The sequence below is a fragment of the Onychostruthus taczanowskii genome, unplaced genomic scaffold (assembly GCF_017590055.1).
Source record: "Onychostruthus taczanowskii isolate IOZ18803 unplaced genomic scaffold, ASM1759005v1 scaffold32, whole genome shotgun sequence".
In the NCBI taxonomy this organism is placed as follows: domain Eukaryota; kingdom Metazoa; phylum Chordata; class Aves; order Passeriformes; family Passeridae; genus Onychostruthus; species Onychostruthus taczanowskii.
The window spans coordinates 5,562,283-5,577,437 of record NW_024500572.1 but is presented as its reverse complement, the minus strand read 5'-3'; the positions used below and the strand labels follow the sequence as shown (position 1 = coordinate 5,577,437).

The 15,155-nt window shown below is 48.1% G+C and overlaps 1 protein-coding gene across 4 annotated transcripts in view; it reads right to left on the bottom strand.

Moving 5' to 3' along the window:
* Positions 1–4,576: 4,576 nt before the first annotated feature.
* The window catches only part of ULK1 (unc-51 like autophagy activating kinase 1), a 75,890-nt gene continuing 65,311 nt past the window's right edge, over positions 4,577–15,155 (bottom strand). For all 4 annotated transcript variants that reach the window (XM_041410424.1, XM_041410425.1, XM_041410423.1 and 1 more), the window contains 6 exons: positions 14,155–14,342; positions 11,368–11,546; positions 11,119–11,237; positions 9,385–9,542; positions 9,041–9,176; positions 4,577–7,168 (listed from right to left, as the gene is read on the bottom strand). In XM_041410424.1, the coding sequence (XP_041266358.1) occupies positions 7,113–7,168; positions 9,041–9,176; positions 9,385–9,542; positions 11,119–11,237; positions 11,368–11,546; positions 14,155–14,342 (836 nt within the window). In that variant the 3' untranslated portion in view covers positions 4,577–7,112. The remainder of the gene's footprint in view (positions 7,169–9,040; positions 9,177–9,384; positions 9,543–11,118; positions 11,238–11,367; positions 11,547–14,154; positions 14,343–15,155) is intronic.

Sequence of the window (15,155 nt, the reverse complement as noted above, 5' to 3'; positions counted from 1 at the left end):
CTTTCCACACACCTTCTCTTGGTGCCTGTGTCAAGCATGGGCACCTCCGGCTCCACTTCCCCTCAGGATTTCCTCCAGGCAGCTTGCTCAGGCAATCCTTGTGCTCATGTTTCGTGCAGCAAGTTTTATCTGCAGTGATGCACTTCATGGGGGAGCTGAGCTCAATAGGAGCCCTTGCCAGGCCACATGTCCCTCCCAAAAAGCCAAATGCACCTGGAAGTTTTTTACTCCAGCTCTCTGTAGGACAGAGCTACCCGTGGGTTCCCTGGCATGTTATGAGATTATTGTATTTCCATTTATCCATTCAGATGGAACATGGAAAGGTTGACATTTCCAAGCGGGCCCGATTATCACAGGCCTATTATTTCAGCTAATAAGGGGAAGAAATGCAGCACATCCTTTTCTGAACTGACACTTCTGAGTTATTTCAGGAGTGGGATGGAGCAAAGGGGAGATTTATCACAGGGTCCCAGCTGCACTTTGCTTGGAGAAGTGATAAAGGATGGCCCGTCACAGTGCAGGGCTGCTGCCAAGGGAAACAGGAATACAAATTTCTCTATCACTGCAACCAGGGTGTCTGAATCTTTTTTTGCCTCATTTCCTTAGGAAGTGGATCTTATGCAATTGTCTGTCCACCACATCCCTTCCTCCTGCTTCCCCGCCCTGATTTCTGAGTTTGGCTCCTTTCAGTAAATGTGAGAGAGGGAAGAAGGCGCCAGTCTATATGGAAAACAGTGATGGGACAGGATAAAGACTTGCACGGATATCCCAGGAGGGAAAAAGCTTTGGTATCCCAGCTCCTTACCCCTTCTAAGAGCAGCCAAGAAGCTTCAAAACAGGCAGCACAAGCTGTGCTCTTAACCTCTCACAGCATGCACTACCTTCCTTTTTTAACTTACATATTTTATCTTGAAACACCCATGTATAATTTATCTATTTTATCTTGCTACCAAAAGCAAGGGGAAATCGAAGTGACTCGCCAGAGCTGGGAGAGCCAGACCCTCAGGAGGTCCCGAGTTCTCTTGGCACTGAAACCAGCATCGCCAGAGCTCTCCAGGTGCCAGCCTCGCAGACACCTGACCTTTGTCGAGCGGGCAGCAGAATGGCTGCACAGCGGGGCTCTGGGATGCTTTTTGGGGCAGTTCGTTTAATTCTCCTCGCCCCGCACTGCGCGGGGTGCCGGGGCGGCGGCAGCCTGCAGATGGGGCTCTGGCAACGCGCAGCGCCAGCTCCCCGCTGTCCGGGAACAGCCCCGGCCGCAGTGTCCCCTGCCAGCCAGGCACCTCTGGCACTCCTCCCAGCCCGGGGACACTGCGGGCTGTCCCCTCCGGCCGGCAGGGCAGAGCCCATGGCCCCGCCGCAGCTGGCTGTCCCCTCTCTGAGCAGCCTGCTCCTGCTCCGCTGTGGCAGTGTCACCCAAGCAACTTTCTCATCTTCCTCCCCACAGCCTGCTTTGGAAAAGGAGGTATTTATTTCAAGAGGATTTGCTTTCAATTCACAGAGAAATGAAATTTCTTTTAAATTAAAAAAAAAAAAAAAAAGGCTCCAAGGAAAGCTTGTGTTATGAAAAATGCTTCCTTCCAATTGTTTTCTGTTAAAGGGAAGGGAAAAACTGCCAAACTGATGTTGAGTTTAAGGGCTTTGCTGCACAGCACTAGAAGTTACTAGGAGATACCAAATGTTGTAGTTAAAAGCCATTTACATCCATGCTGGGAACTGGTGACGTGCTAAACTCAAAGAAAGAACAACTTATTCTGCTCCTCCCCAGCAGTTGTATATTGGGCATTAGCTGGAAATGTGAAGAAAAATTGTGCACATTTGGGAACTCAGTTACCCTCTGTTCATGATAAGAGGAAACCTGTGTTTGACATATGCTTCAGCCCCTTCTTAGAAATACACTGTTTAACATGTTTTTTAAAGGCATTCAAATCCCTTGCCAGGTTTCATCTCCCAGGAGAGGGGGTGGTTCTGACTCTATTGTCCCTAAAAAGGCTGTTTTTAGAAAGAAATGTCCCAGGGAAGTTTGCATCTCTGCACTACGTGCCATTCCTCACCCAGGGAATGGTACTCATGCTTAGTGCTACATTTATGGAAATAAATCTAAATAAATCCAACTTCTAGCATTTCTCTGGAGAGCACGAGGTCCTGCCCTGCAGAGCTGGGCCAGGGTATTGTTTCCCTGCACAGAACCCTTCCCCTCCTGGAGTGTGAGGTGACCAGGCACAGGGGGCCACTGCAGAGAAGCCAACATCAAGTTAAACACCAGAGAGCTCAAACGTGCTGTGGAGGAGTTAACTCCTCGTGAAATAAAGCTTTAAAAGAGCTGGAAGCAGAATAATTGATCTTTGTATGGCCTTGGTTCAACACCCACCCACCCGTTTCTGCTTCCTTGATGTCACTGTCACCTCTGATCTTTCAGAGTTGAATGAGTGTGTTTTTGCTGACGTACTTACCAACAACTAAATATAAAATGTGGGAACAAAGCCAAATGCCCTGGAAGAATTGCTCGGGTTTGTTTTCTCCTAGAATCAACAGCAGCATGACGTCACAGTCAACATCCAGAAAGTTGTGCAATTTCCACTGGTGCTTTTGAACTGTCCAGGTCCCATGGTTCAGTGCTTTTAGAAAAGTGTGTATTTCTGTTGTTGAAGTTTTCCCAGCTAGCACTTTCCCCCTCTGCTCTGCTGCCTGTGAAAGGGCCCAATGGATTCAGCAGAGAGTTCTCTGTCTACACAGGCATGTGACACATGGTGGTCCATCTTTCATTTGGCTACAATATTTTCACCTGAACCTCTGAAATTTTTAATGGGCAGCTTCAAAAGAAACCCCCCTCCCTTACCCTCAGCATTAGAAACTTTTACATGTATTATGTACTACTATCTCATGCTACAGAGAATAAACATACACAAGGGTTTTCTACAAAAGGGAAAAAATGTTAAAAAAAAACCAAAAAAACCCCACCCTGCAAACTCTCAAAAAACAAAGACCCAAGTGTGCTGAGCAGAAAAAAGAACCAGCAGCCTTTGTAATTACTCAGCTCTGACCAGCCTTCCAAGGGCTGCCGTGGGGTCTTGCCCAGGTTGTGCCAGCACGTTTTCAGCACACAGAAGTGCAGTTTCTCAGAGCTGACCCCAGCACTGCTGGTGCTGCAGCTCTGCAGGGAGAAAGGATCGACTGTCCCTGCGTGTGAGCCAGCATCAACAAGAGCCCAGCGTTTCTAGGCAGGACCGTTCTCACAGAGCAGTTCCCTGGGGTGGGAAAGGCAGGGCCTGGAAACAGAGGTTATAAACAGGGCAGAGCAAGGAAAAAAACAATTCCAGCTCACGGTAAATGATGATTTTGAAATAAGATTCTTTCTTACAAAACTACAACACTGTGCAGTAACTGTGGGCTGATGCTGCATCACACAGGGCCTGGTGGGCAGGACTTTCCTCAGTGATGCTCATGGGCAACAAAAACAGAGTTCAGCAAGTGGAGTTTTGGGAAATGTTTGGTGGAATTATGGTATTTGGCTTCTGAAAGTTTACAGCTGTGTGGCTGAAATTTCTGCAGGAATGGAAGGACTGGACTAATTAATTCAGCACCCCTACCACATCCCAGATGCAAGGCTTAGCTTTTCCTTCTAGAGTATTCCAGTCCAGACAGAACAGGGAACTGTCCTGCACTCAAGTCAGGACCAACACTCTCAGCATTCTCCCTGTTCATTTTGCCATGTTCAGTGACTTTTGGCAAAGTTACGTGGGCAAGAGAATTCTAAGCCATGTGCCTGCTCTGTTCAAAAACCAAAACTGCAATGCATACAAACACAGCAGGAAAATATTTACCACTGCAGGAGGAGAGGACAAGTAATATGGACAGAGAAACCAGGAATTGCAGCTCCCACTCAGCAACTGGCTTCACCTTTCCCAAATTCACAGGCTTCATGTGAATTCAGGAAAGGTGGCTCTTCTGCCCAAGCTTCACCTGCTGTGATAAGGGGGCAGAAAACAGCCCTTTTTTACCCAAAAGATGAGGCAGGTAGAACCACACACATTATAAAGGCCTCGCTCAGATGCCACCTGAACTGGGATCATAAAGGACAGAAAAAAGGCCACTAACAATTTCAAATCAATTTTATTGTCTTAAATCGGTGTTGTACAATTTAAAGCCAAAAAAAAAAAAAAAGTCACACAAAACACAAATAAAAAATGTTGACAAAGTATCAAGCATTACCTTATAAAGAACATCATCATACACTCTCACAAACCTGAAGGTACGTGTAATTAGACTGAGGTTTCTTGAAATCTATTAAAGACGCCAGACACAAACGCTGCAACAGCAACAAAGCCATGACAATAGTAGGTGGACTACACTAGCAACTTCAGCAATGGCTGGGGGTTGGTTTTTGGGGTGTTTTCTTTCCTTTTTTTTTTTTCCTTTTTTTTTTTGCATACCTTATTGTCTACAAAGCAATAAATACTTTTCACCAAAAAAGTTGGTTTCACGCTACATGCAGTTAGATAAAAAAGAAAGTCACCAAAGTGATGGCAAAATAAATCACCTTTCTTTTTTTGTTTTTTTTTTTTTTTTTTTTTTAAATTCAAGCACAGTGGCTAAGTTTCAAGTATTGAGAGAAAAAAAACATATATATACACGTTTGTGTTTGTGTGTGTATCTCTACCCATGCACACACATACACACACACACAGCCTTGCATGTATATACACAAACACATACATATATATCAGTTGTAGGTCTGTAAACCACAATTTTTAATTGTTTTTGGAGCAATATATACTTGTATACATTGAATGTGGACGATTTTGATACATTCAAGTAATGAAGTACAGCTGGAAGGTTAGTGCTGAGCTTGCCACACACACGGCTCGCTGGGGCAGCAGGCGTGGGGCTGGGCTGGAGCCCTGGGGGCTGTGCCCGAGGGTGGGGTGCAGGGCTCGCTACTGCAGACTCACTCCTGGCTTGGTGCTTCCGTGCTGCAGCGTAGCCCTTTGCACCGCTGGCCAAAGCCTTTCAGAAGCAGTCTGGGTCTCCTCGGCATTGCTGTCCACAACAGGCTGGGGAGGTTGGTTGTTTTTGTCTTTTTTTTTTTTTTTCTCCTTTTTTTCCCAGGCACAAGCACAAATGGCCACAGAAGCAGCAAACTGTGAGCCAAATACTGAAGCATTTGTGAAAGCTACACTTAAGCTTCCCTGGTCGGGGCAATTGGAAATATTTTTAAATTTCTTTATTGGCACTTCTGCTCTGTGAACAGAAACACCCATGTTGCCAAATGTGGTGCCAGCTCCAAAGCCCATGAAGTTGCTCCTGAAACTTGTGAAGTATCACACTGAACGTGCCAATCTTGAGAGGAAAAAAAAGCAACGAGGACTTAACCACCATGTGCAAAATATTTTTAGATCCCCAAAAACTAAGCCTGAGGTTTCGAGTTGCTTTCGAAGATGCTTTTCTGCCCAGCGCTACCACAATAGTGCCACGACTCTGGAACGTCACACTCATGCTCTCACAGACAGACGGAAGGCAGGCAGCTCCCCTCTCACACACATGCTCACAGCACCCGAAGCCTCATCCAGAACTCCAGCCACTCGCACCCATTTGGCTACAGAGTCTCCTTGAAAGAAATGCTGAATGTAAAACTGAACGCTATGGGATTTCTTTATAAAAAAAAAAAAAAAACCAAAACCCCAACAAACAAAAACAAAGCAGCAAATAACACTTCCTTAAAAATGCGTTTCCAAGTGTGTGGGATCCTAACGCCTGTTCTTCAGCTCTTAAAAAGCATGGAACTTTGTAATGACTGTCCTTAAAAGAACATTTAAATAAAAAACAAATCTTGGTACTGCCAGACTGCAAGTCAGCTTTGCCTGGTGTGGAGGAGGAACAGCACAGACTCTGCAGTGCTCTTTGCCTCACGCTCACGAGATACAGTACAGTTAAATACGTACAGTTACACACAAACCATATCAATATCAATATATATTCACTCTTAGGAATACATATTAATATACGCACACACGTAGTGCAATAAAACAACCAGGAAGCAAGGAAAGGAATAAAAAGAACAGCATTCCTAACAGTCGTGATGTTCCTGGGTTGTTGTGTGATGCAAAGTCAACTTCTCAAAGTTCCCATAGTGTGTAAAGTGCTCCTTTGATTCACAAAGCTAGTGTTTTCAGTTTGGGGGGCTCCAGGGAAGGGGTTATTGAGCCAACAGCTGAAAGCAGGACATGCTAGTGCTTCCTCCAGGTAGGAACGTGCTGACAGGAGAGCTCAACAGCCACGAGTCTTTCACATTGATCCCACTGAGCCGGGGGACCAAGGGAGGAACGGATTCATCTTGACTTCTTACGAACACAGGAGTGTGACACTTTCTGTTGCCCTCCTGTTTCCTGCACAGCCCCTTTCCCTGCGTTGTTTGCCCATCCAGGCAGGCAGACAGGGAGCCCACACAGCAGCCATGAGACTTCCAAGCTTCCCAGCAGCCGCACATCCTCTGCCTCACTCAGCGAGTCGGTTGAGGTGGGAGCTACTTCACAACGCTAACTCCCTCCTCTCCAAGCACTCCAAGGCATAAACACAAGGATAAAGGACAAAGGAGAGAGTGGAGGGGAGCCTCCAGTTGTCAGGGAGCTTGAAGATGCCTGGCTCTCAGCTGGGAAGGGGAAAGTACACGGACTGGCCTTCATGTCTGAATGACACACTCGGACATCAACTGAAGCCAGCAGTTTCAGCACATCCATTGCCTGCAATGGACACAGCACTGGAATACCCTGTTCTTAAGCAAGAGGGAAAGGCAGCAGTCTTATCCTTCAAAGTGCTGGGAAGAAGCAGACTTCTATCCTTCACCCCCTCTGACAACGAGGGAGACCGTTCCACATCAGCTATGTCTTCACCCAGGCCTTTGGGCAGGGAAATATTTGTGCTTGCTGCAGTCACACGTCCCCACAAAGGAATCTGAGTCTGTGGAACAACTTCCCAAAACGTCCAAAAACAGAACAGTGAGCAGTCCATCCTCCAGGTGTCCTACTGCCAGAGTGGTTTCCCACCACAGCACAGGCTGTTGGGGATAAAGCAATCAGCTGGGGTGAGGTGTGTGAAGGACAACACCACTGGAATCAGGCACAGAACCCCGACAGCAGAGCTGACAGCCTGCGCTCGATGCACAGCTTACCTGGGGGAAAAAAACAGCACAAGCAATCAGCTTCTCATTTTCCTGCCAATGTAAAGACCACCACTGGAGACTGCACAAAAGAGGGAAAACAGACAGTAGAATTTAAATAAATCTAAGCAGAACTTTGAGAATCATCACCAGGTACTGATGAGGGCAGTGAAGACCTGACCAGAAACACCCTGCTGGGAAGGGACAGGTCAGAGGGTTCAACAGCCAGAGATCTGACAGTGAAAAGCTGGGAGGCAGCAGTTCTGACAGAGGTATCAAGATTTTACAAAGGATGACCATTCTCTAGGAAGAATTTATTCACTCCCAGTTATTGGAGCAGCTTTTTCCAGCAGACAGAATGGCTCAGGGCCTCCAGTGCCATTTGCCACGCTTACACTGGGAGGGCCCATCCAACATCAGGTTCTCATTACCTGAGCCCAAGAATCTTTCAGAAGCTAAATGTTTGGTGAATTTCATGCCTCTCACAGGAGTACTTGCTGTATTTCTAGGTTCATCATTTTACTTTTCAGAAATATGTAATCATAGACCTGAGATCTAAAATGAAACACACACCCACTTCTGCCTATCAGAGAACAGCTCAATCAGGAAGCTGGAACTTGCAGTACCAGGATAACAACTGGGAAAAGAAATCTATTACATGCATTAACTGTATCTCTGGATGAAAAGATGGGATCTAGGTTTGGTAAGAAACAGTACAACAGAAACTGCTTAGTATTCCCTATTGACTTAGCCCTCCAGTACCACACACCACCTGCCCATTTCCCTTTGTTCTTCTCCAGTGAGCCTCCTGTCAGCTGTGGAAGTTGGTGATAATTAACTGACTGACTGCCTGGGAACCAGAGATCTCTCATCTTGTTACCTATCCAAGAGCTCTGCCTCCATGGACCACTAGAGCTGTCCACTGCTCTGGATCTGGCCTGAGGCAGGCAGTGGGTGGCCAGCAGAGGGGACAGGCACATGGTCTGCCAGCTGTGGCCTCCCCTGTGGACACAGGGACACTGCTGGGACTGCTGCAGGTGGACTGGGATGGCTGTGGTGGAGGAGAGCCCAGGCCAAGCCAAGTTCCTACAGATGATGGTTATTCCCCATCCCCTCTTCCCACCACCTGCAGTGAGGTGACAGAGGTGATTAAACCCCAGCCTTAAGGGCAGGGAAAGTGTGCTCAGTCCTTTCCCCTCCAGATGGAGTAACACCCCTCAGGGGACAGGGAGAGCACTGGAGAGGGGACAGCTTGGAGCAGCAGACTGCCTGGGAGAGGAGGCCCAAGGACAGCACGCAGGTCAGAGCTCAGCTTCCACTGCTACAGCAAGCACTTGCTGATGAGAAGAGTTTGTGTCTGCTGCCTTCCCAGCCAGGCTCAGGGCTGGGGAACCAGGCAGGAGAGCAGTCCTGGTTCAGAGATGTGCTGGAAGGAGCCCTTGCTGTGCTGAGCAGCCATCCCTGCTCTGCAGCCACTGCAGGCTCACGTTCCCAAGTGCTCTGTGCAGAGAGATGGCTCTGGCTGGAAACCACCCCCAGGCCCCTGCTGCTGCCAAACCACTTCCTCAGCGAGTTCTTTCACATGTCAGAAGTTCCACCAAAGTGCTGGCTACTGCTCTGCATGGGAAGCTCTCAAAAGGTGGCTCAGAACAGGGAACCTGCATTTCTAACAGTTTTTCTGCTGGAAAAGCAGGAGGAAAAGCAGTTTTTCTGTTGGAGGCCAGGCTGAGAGGAGCTGTAACAAGCCAAGAGATCTCTGCTATGTCCACCAAGATGTAGCCAAAGGAAAAAAAATGGTGCTGGGAGCTGAAATTTCTGATCCATGCACCTAAAAAGCCCACATGTTCTAGTCAGGAAAATAACAAAAAGTCACCTAATACTCACATTTACTGATGTTTTCTATGTCTCCCTGTTCAGTGATGATGTTCAGGAGCCCCTCCATCAGCAGCAGAGCCTTGTGGTACCTCTGTGCACAGTCCTCTCTGTGGTGGAACATCTCATCCAGGGCTGCAGACTGCACCTGAGGGCAGCATCCCAGGGCCATGAGTTTATTCCAGAGCAGACCCAGCTTTCCCAGCACAGTCCCTCAGCTGTGTGGACACCCCCCCTGCCCAGCCTCCAGAGGGGAGCATCATGAGGGGAGCCAGCTGCTAAGGCCACCAGCAGGAACCATTAATGCCCAGCACTGCTCTGTGCTATCCCCAGTCCCAGGCACTGTGGGGTTTTACCATTTGCACAGCGTAGCTGAAGATGAGCTTCTCTGCAGTGATGCTGTTGATCCGATCCATGAGCTTCTGTTTGTCCAAGAAGAACCTCTGCAGTCTCATGTTGAGGCAGTGGCAGGAGGATACACTGGATTTGTAAAGCTCATTTAGCTTCTTCACAACTACAGTAAAAGAAAGAAATACTTTAGAAAGAAATGGTTTTTACTCACAATTCTCCCTGCGCCTCCCAATTCCCACGTGCAGGACCCCAAAGGATTAACCTGGAGACAACAGGGTTCTGTTAAAGCCAAGAGCCTGGCAGGAAAGCCCTGCACCAAAAGGGTTTTCTCCCTTTCCTCTGTCACCTTCAGTAACAAGCCTGCACATGGCAACTCCTACACAAGTCTGGTTCACCTGAGGCTGGGTCTATTTTTGCTTCCCCCAGCAGTCACAAGGCAGGAGCAGTTTGCTCTCTACAGGATGTCTCACACACCAGCAGCAGATACAGAGCTGGGTGACGACGTGCTGTGAAGGGGTGCATGGCTCACACGTGGCAGCCCTTGGAGTGTGGATCAGCAGCACTGACTAAGCAAGGGAATCTCTTCTGGGACTCTGCTGTGCCACCAAGAAAGGACACAGATGCCTGTGAAAGGCCACCTCCTCTCTTGAAGCACGGCAGCTCGTGCAGGAAGGTTACAGAATAGGGAATCAGGAATCAGATATGGCTCTGAGTGATTAAATAACAATCCACAACTGCAAGGGATGCCACAGGCTGAGTCTCCCTAGCTACATGGCATGACCTACACAGAGTACTGAACACAAACTCCCACCGACATCTGATGAGTACTAACTCCTACACACACATCTGAAAATCCCCATGCTGCATGAAACAAAGACAAGGCAGCCTTGCCCAATTCCCACACACTGAAGGAAAAGCAACACTACAAATCTAGAAGCTGCAATCTGCTCTGAAAAGAAGTGATTTATTTGGGTTATGACAACTTTCCTGTTAGCCTGAACTTGTTGAAGATGTGTCGCTAAATCTGATGTATTTTGCTCCACACAGCCTGCTACAACATATGTGTGCAATTCATATTTAACTTCCATTTTTTTTATACCCCATCCCAAGGCAGCACTTTGCAAAGACAAAGCTCTTGGGGTAGGTGGCTGGTGGGTCAAGTATTTCAAGTGCTTCCAAAAGCTCCCTCAGTAATATTACACCGGGAGTTTAAATTTTTTTTTTCTAATCACTGACTCACAGCCAGCTCTCACCACAGCCAGTCAGATGCAAATGTAAAGCTGTAACACCAGCAAAGAAGTGACTCTGGCATTACCAGTACTTCACTTCCTGTGTTTTTGTTTCACTTGAAAAATCATCACTGCCAGGACAAGTCTCTATTTGTTGAGTAAGCACTTCCTAGGACATGCACAGTGTAATTAAGCTGAGCTTACATCAAGTACATATTAGCACCTAAGACAAGGATATACAAGGAATCAGATAAGATACTTCCCCCCTTACAATTAGTGCTGAAGAGTCTCACAGGAGCATGACAATAGCTCTGAGCCATAAGGTCAATGTGAACAGAGGAATATGCTCAGTGTGAATAAGATCCAGCTGCACAAGGGGACAATCACAAATGAGCCCCCACCATCGTGGTGGGGTTCACACTCACTCCACCCCCTCCATACCCTCTGTGACACTTTTAATGGTTCCATTCCAGGTGAGCCCTTTCCCCCATGAGTGCAGCAGCCCCTTACCTTGCTTGACAGTGGAGGAGAGGCACAGCTTGCCAGCTTTGATCTGCTCTATGGCCATCTGCAGTCCTGAGGACAGAAGTTCTGCCACTTTCAGGTACAGCACGAGCTGCTCTGCATAGCTGCAAGGAAAGCAGACAGACCAGTGTGACAGCAGCTCCGTGTCCCCAGGGACTGCGGGTACAACAGGATGTGTGGGGTGGGAGGCAGCGACAGAAGCCCTGGGAGAGGAACAGCTCTGCCAGTCCTTACCTCCACTCCCGGCTCAGGAGGCTGATCTGGTCGGCCACCACGCTCTCCTGGAGCTGGTACTCAGATGTCACCGAGCTGCCCATGTCACTGGAGCTGCCCTTCAGAGCAGCGATCTCCATCACGTAGTGCACGAAGGCCAGCGTGAAGCGCAGGCTGCGCAGGATGTCCGTGTGCTCTTGCTGTGGAAGGGATGCCAAGGGGGGGTTACAGGGAAAGCTGCTCACCTGAGCTGTGCCAGCAGCCCACTCCAGCCACAGAGCCAACACCTCTCCCCCAGACCCCCTTACACCTCTGCTTTGGGCCAAGCTCGGCCTGGAGCCTGCACCGGTTCCTGTTCCACAGTAACAGCAGCAAAAAACAGTGCCAGGCTAGACATTTCTAGACAGCCCCCTGGAAAAGCTGGTGAGGCTTACTCTAAAATTACAAGCTCCCTTCCCAAGGAGCATCCCAGCTCTGTGGGATTCTTTCTGAAGTCAGCCAGGAAGGGGGAGAGACCATCTGCACCATAAGCCCAGCTCTTGTTCCCACTACAGCAATGCCAGTGTGGATTTCATGAGAGTGAAAACCTCCTACCCCACAAAAAAACTGCCAATGGCCAATGAAGTATCTTCCACCCTACATCCCAGCCTTCATTCCCTCCCAGTTCAGTGCAGTGAGCCCTGGGTGAGGATCTTCGAGGAGACAGCAAGGACAACCTTTTATCTGCAACTCCTGCCCAGCTGGTGAGGGAAGTGCTCACACCAAATGCTGTGGTCATTTCAGAATAGTTTTTCCTCTGCTATTACAGATCAAAAGGGATTATCCCATTTCTGGGAAGCTGCATTGCTTAAGTCACTGTAACCAGTTCTGGGAAGTTAGTATTTGTGGAAAAACTGAATGCCTGTGGGTCTGCAAAGTGAATTGCTGCCTGGATCAGATGCCAACTTCATTGTTTGTACTCTCTCATTGTTGAGAAGTGGGTAACCTGGTCTTCAAAGATTCACTGGCTCAGTTCTCTCAAAGAGGGTAAAGGATGTTTCCTACATGAATTTACCAGGAAACCCCCATGCTCAAGATCTGAGAGCTGCTTTCTTTCCTTCACTGGCTCAGGCACCAGGCTGCTCAGGCAGCTTTGACTATCTGGAACACGAATCTCTCCCTCCCACCACCTTGCTACCTGGACAGTCCAGTATGGTGAGGAAGTGTTATCTCCATCTTCCTCAATTTTCTTTAAAAGCAGAGGAGGAACTTGGAGATTAAGTAATTACCAAGTCATACAAGAAGTTTGTGGCAAAGCAGGAAACTGCTGAGATCTTGCAGGTCTCAGCCTCTTATCTCTAACCCAACAGGCAGTCCTTCCTCTGTCTACAGTCAGCTTCTGTTATCTGTGCTAGCATTTATGGCCTCATTTGCCATCACAAGTCTTCTGTGGCCACCTCTGTATTGTGTTTTTAGAGCACTGCAAAAGAAACTAAACCCCAGCCTCCAGTATGCCTCGTCTGCACCTAAAGAAACTTTCACAAAAGACAGAAGAACCATCCATCCAAATGCAACAGGGCTGCTCAAGATAGACAAGGGCACCTAAACAGTCAGACTTCAGTGCCCTGAAAGATGAGCAGAAACCAGAAAACCTGCCAGGTTTGCATTCTGGCCAACTCCACAGAGCACAAAAGGGTCTTGAAATCTGCTGTAAAGGTTTTGTGCCTTGCAAACAGATTGCTGTGCTCAGCAGAAATGACAACTGAAGCCAAATGACTCACTACAGCCAGAGAAGCTGAGTGCTATTCCAAGACCAACTGATACTTCCTTAGGACACTTCTCTTCAGACCAGCATCTGAAGTGGTGGCAGCTGGCAGGGCCCCAAACTTCTGTCACCCCAGCCAGGTGGATGCTGAGTTAAATTGACTGCTATTGTGATCACATCATTGCTGGAAGCCTTTGCCCTGTGGCTTTACAGGTAATGAAGCCAACAAATGCAATCCAACGCAGAACTGACACAAAAAATGAGTTCAATAAAATCTGTAGAAGTGGAAGAGCAAAGCCACATCCTTAGAACAATGTGTACATATCTGTCTTGGTATCTTGGGGTTTTCAGCAACACCAGCAAGTGTCAGACACAAAGAGCCTTCTCCAGTCCCAGACAGCCCAAGGAGGTATCACAAGCACAGCCAAAAGCGTGACTGAATCTGCCTCCCACCTCCACTGCAAATGGGCAGCCCGACCTACATTTCAAATATATCTCAGCTATAACAGCATTTGCTCTGCTTCAGCCTGCAGAGAAGGGAAGCCTGGCAGCCTTTCAGCTCCACAATCTGGTTCAGCTCTTCTGGTGCAGAACACAGCGTCCCCCCAGCCCCCAGCAGGAGCAGAAGTGTCAGGTTTACTTTGTTTTCAGATCCTTTCAGCAGAGATCATATCACTGCTGACTCCCCAGGTGCACCAGGCAGGCACCTGACACACTGAGCTACTCATGTTCTCAGGTCAGCCTGTACTAATGCTGAACCTTCTACAAAAGGAGAGGCACAACACAGGCAGGTTGGCTTCAAAGACCCTTCATATAGAATGCATTGGCTAACTGATCTTCCAAGCTGCAATTTCAACTTTGGGAATAGGGAATTTTAACCCCAGTCATGGGCTGTAACATGGACTAAAGGGCTTGGTGCTAAATGCACCCTGGGCTTTCTGAACACTTCACTGGCCTTGCTCTCTTGGACCTTGCTGTATTGTTTGCTGCACCTCTGGAAGCAAAGCATGGATCTGCTTTACTTTTATTCCCCTGTCCTTTGCCCTGGGCTATACCATACCCACCTCCATGAGCGTCTCTTCGGGCAGCTCTGGTGCCTCAAATGTGACAGCACCCTCCAGGTTGGCAGTGATGGGATCAGCAAAAGTGTACCGCAGACTCGAGGGGCCCTCCAGAGCCTCCCCTGCAGCTCCCACTGCCAAGTGCCTCCCACTGAAGGAGCCTCCAGAACTGAGAGAGCTGGAAGACCCCACTGTGAAGAAAAACAGACAAAGGAATTAACTGGAGGTATTAACAGCAGGTCAGGTAGACATTCCTCGTGCAAGAGAGAGAATTCTGTAGGATTCAGGATCCTGGATCTGACAGGAGCCAGCAAGAGGTACTTGGGAGGAAGATGCAAGGATCTGGATGCAGAACAACCACTCCCCACCACAAGCTCCTCAGTGACTCAGACCAGCTGACAAGCCCAGGCAGATTTAAGAACGATGATCATTTACAGAGACAATTCAGAAGAAATTATTTTCCTTTTTTTTTTGGCTAAACCCTTTCTGCATCCTGCCACAATATCTTGGGCTGATCTTTATCATAGACTGTCATAGCCAACTTCCCCATCATGGAGCAGCACAGTTTGAACCCTGGCTCCCTGCCTTTTTGCTATTACTGTCACTGAATGAGCACTCTGATAAGTGATGGTTCTACATCCTGTATGCAAGCCAGGAGAGTTTTCCATTAAATGCCCTGCACTTTTGCTTTCCCCTCTTTGTAAACAAGAGGCTGGGAAGAGAATGAGTGACCAGCTGAGTCAAGACCCTAAACCCAGGGTTCTGGAGACCCTCTAGATATGGTGTCCATCAGACAATTCCCTCACCATCAACTTTTCTTCTTCTTGACCACTGAATCCACCCCAGGAGCACAAAGAAGATTTTGTTTCACAATATATTCACCACTTCCAGAGGCTTTCCTACCCTGGCACACTGCCACAGAGGGAAACATTCTGTCTGATGGTGGATGCCAATACCAGCTCCAACACTCTGCTAATTCTACCCAGGTGTTATTCTCCACTCTC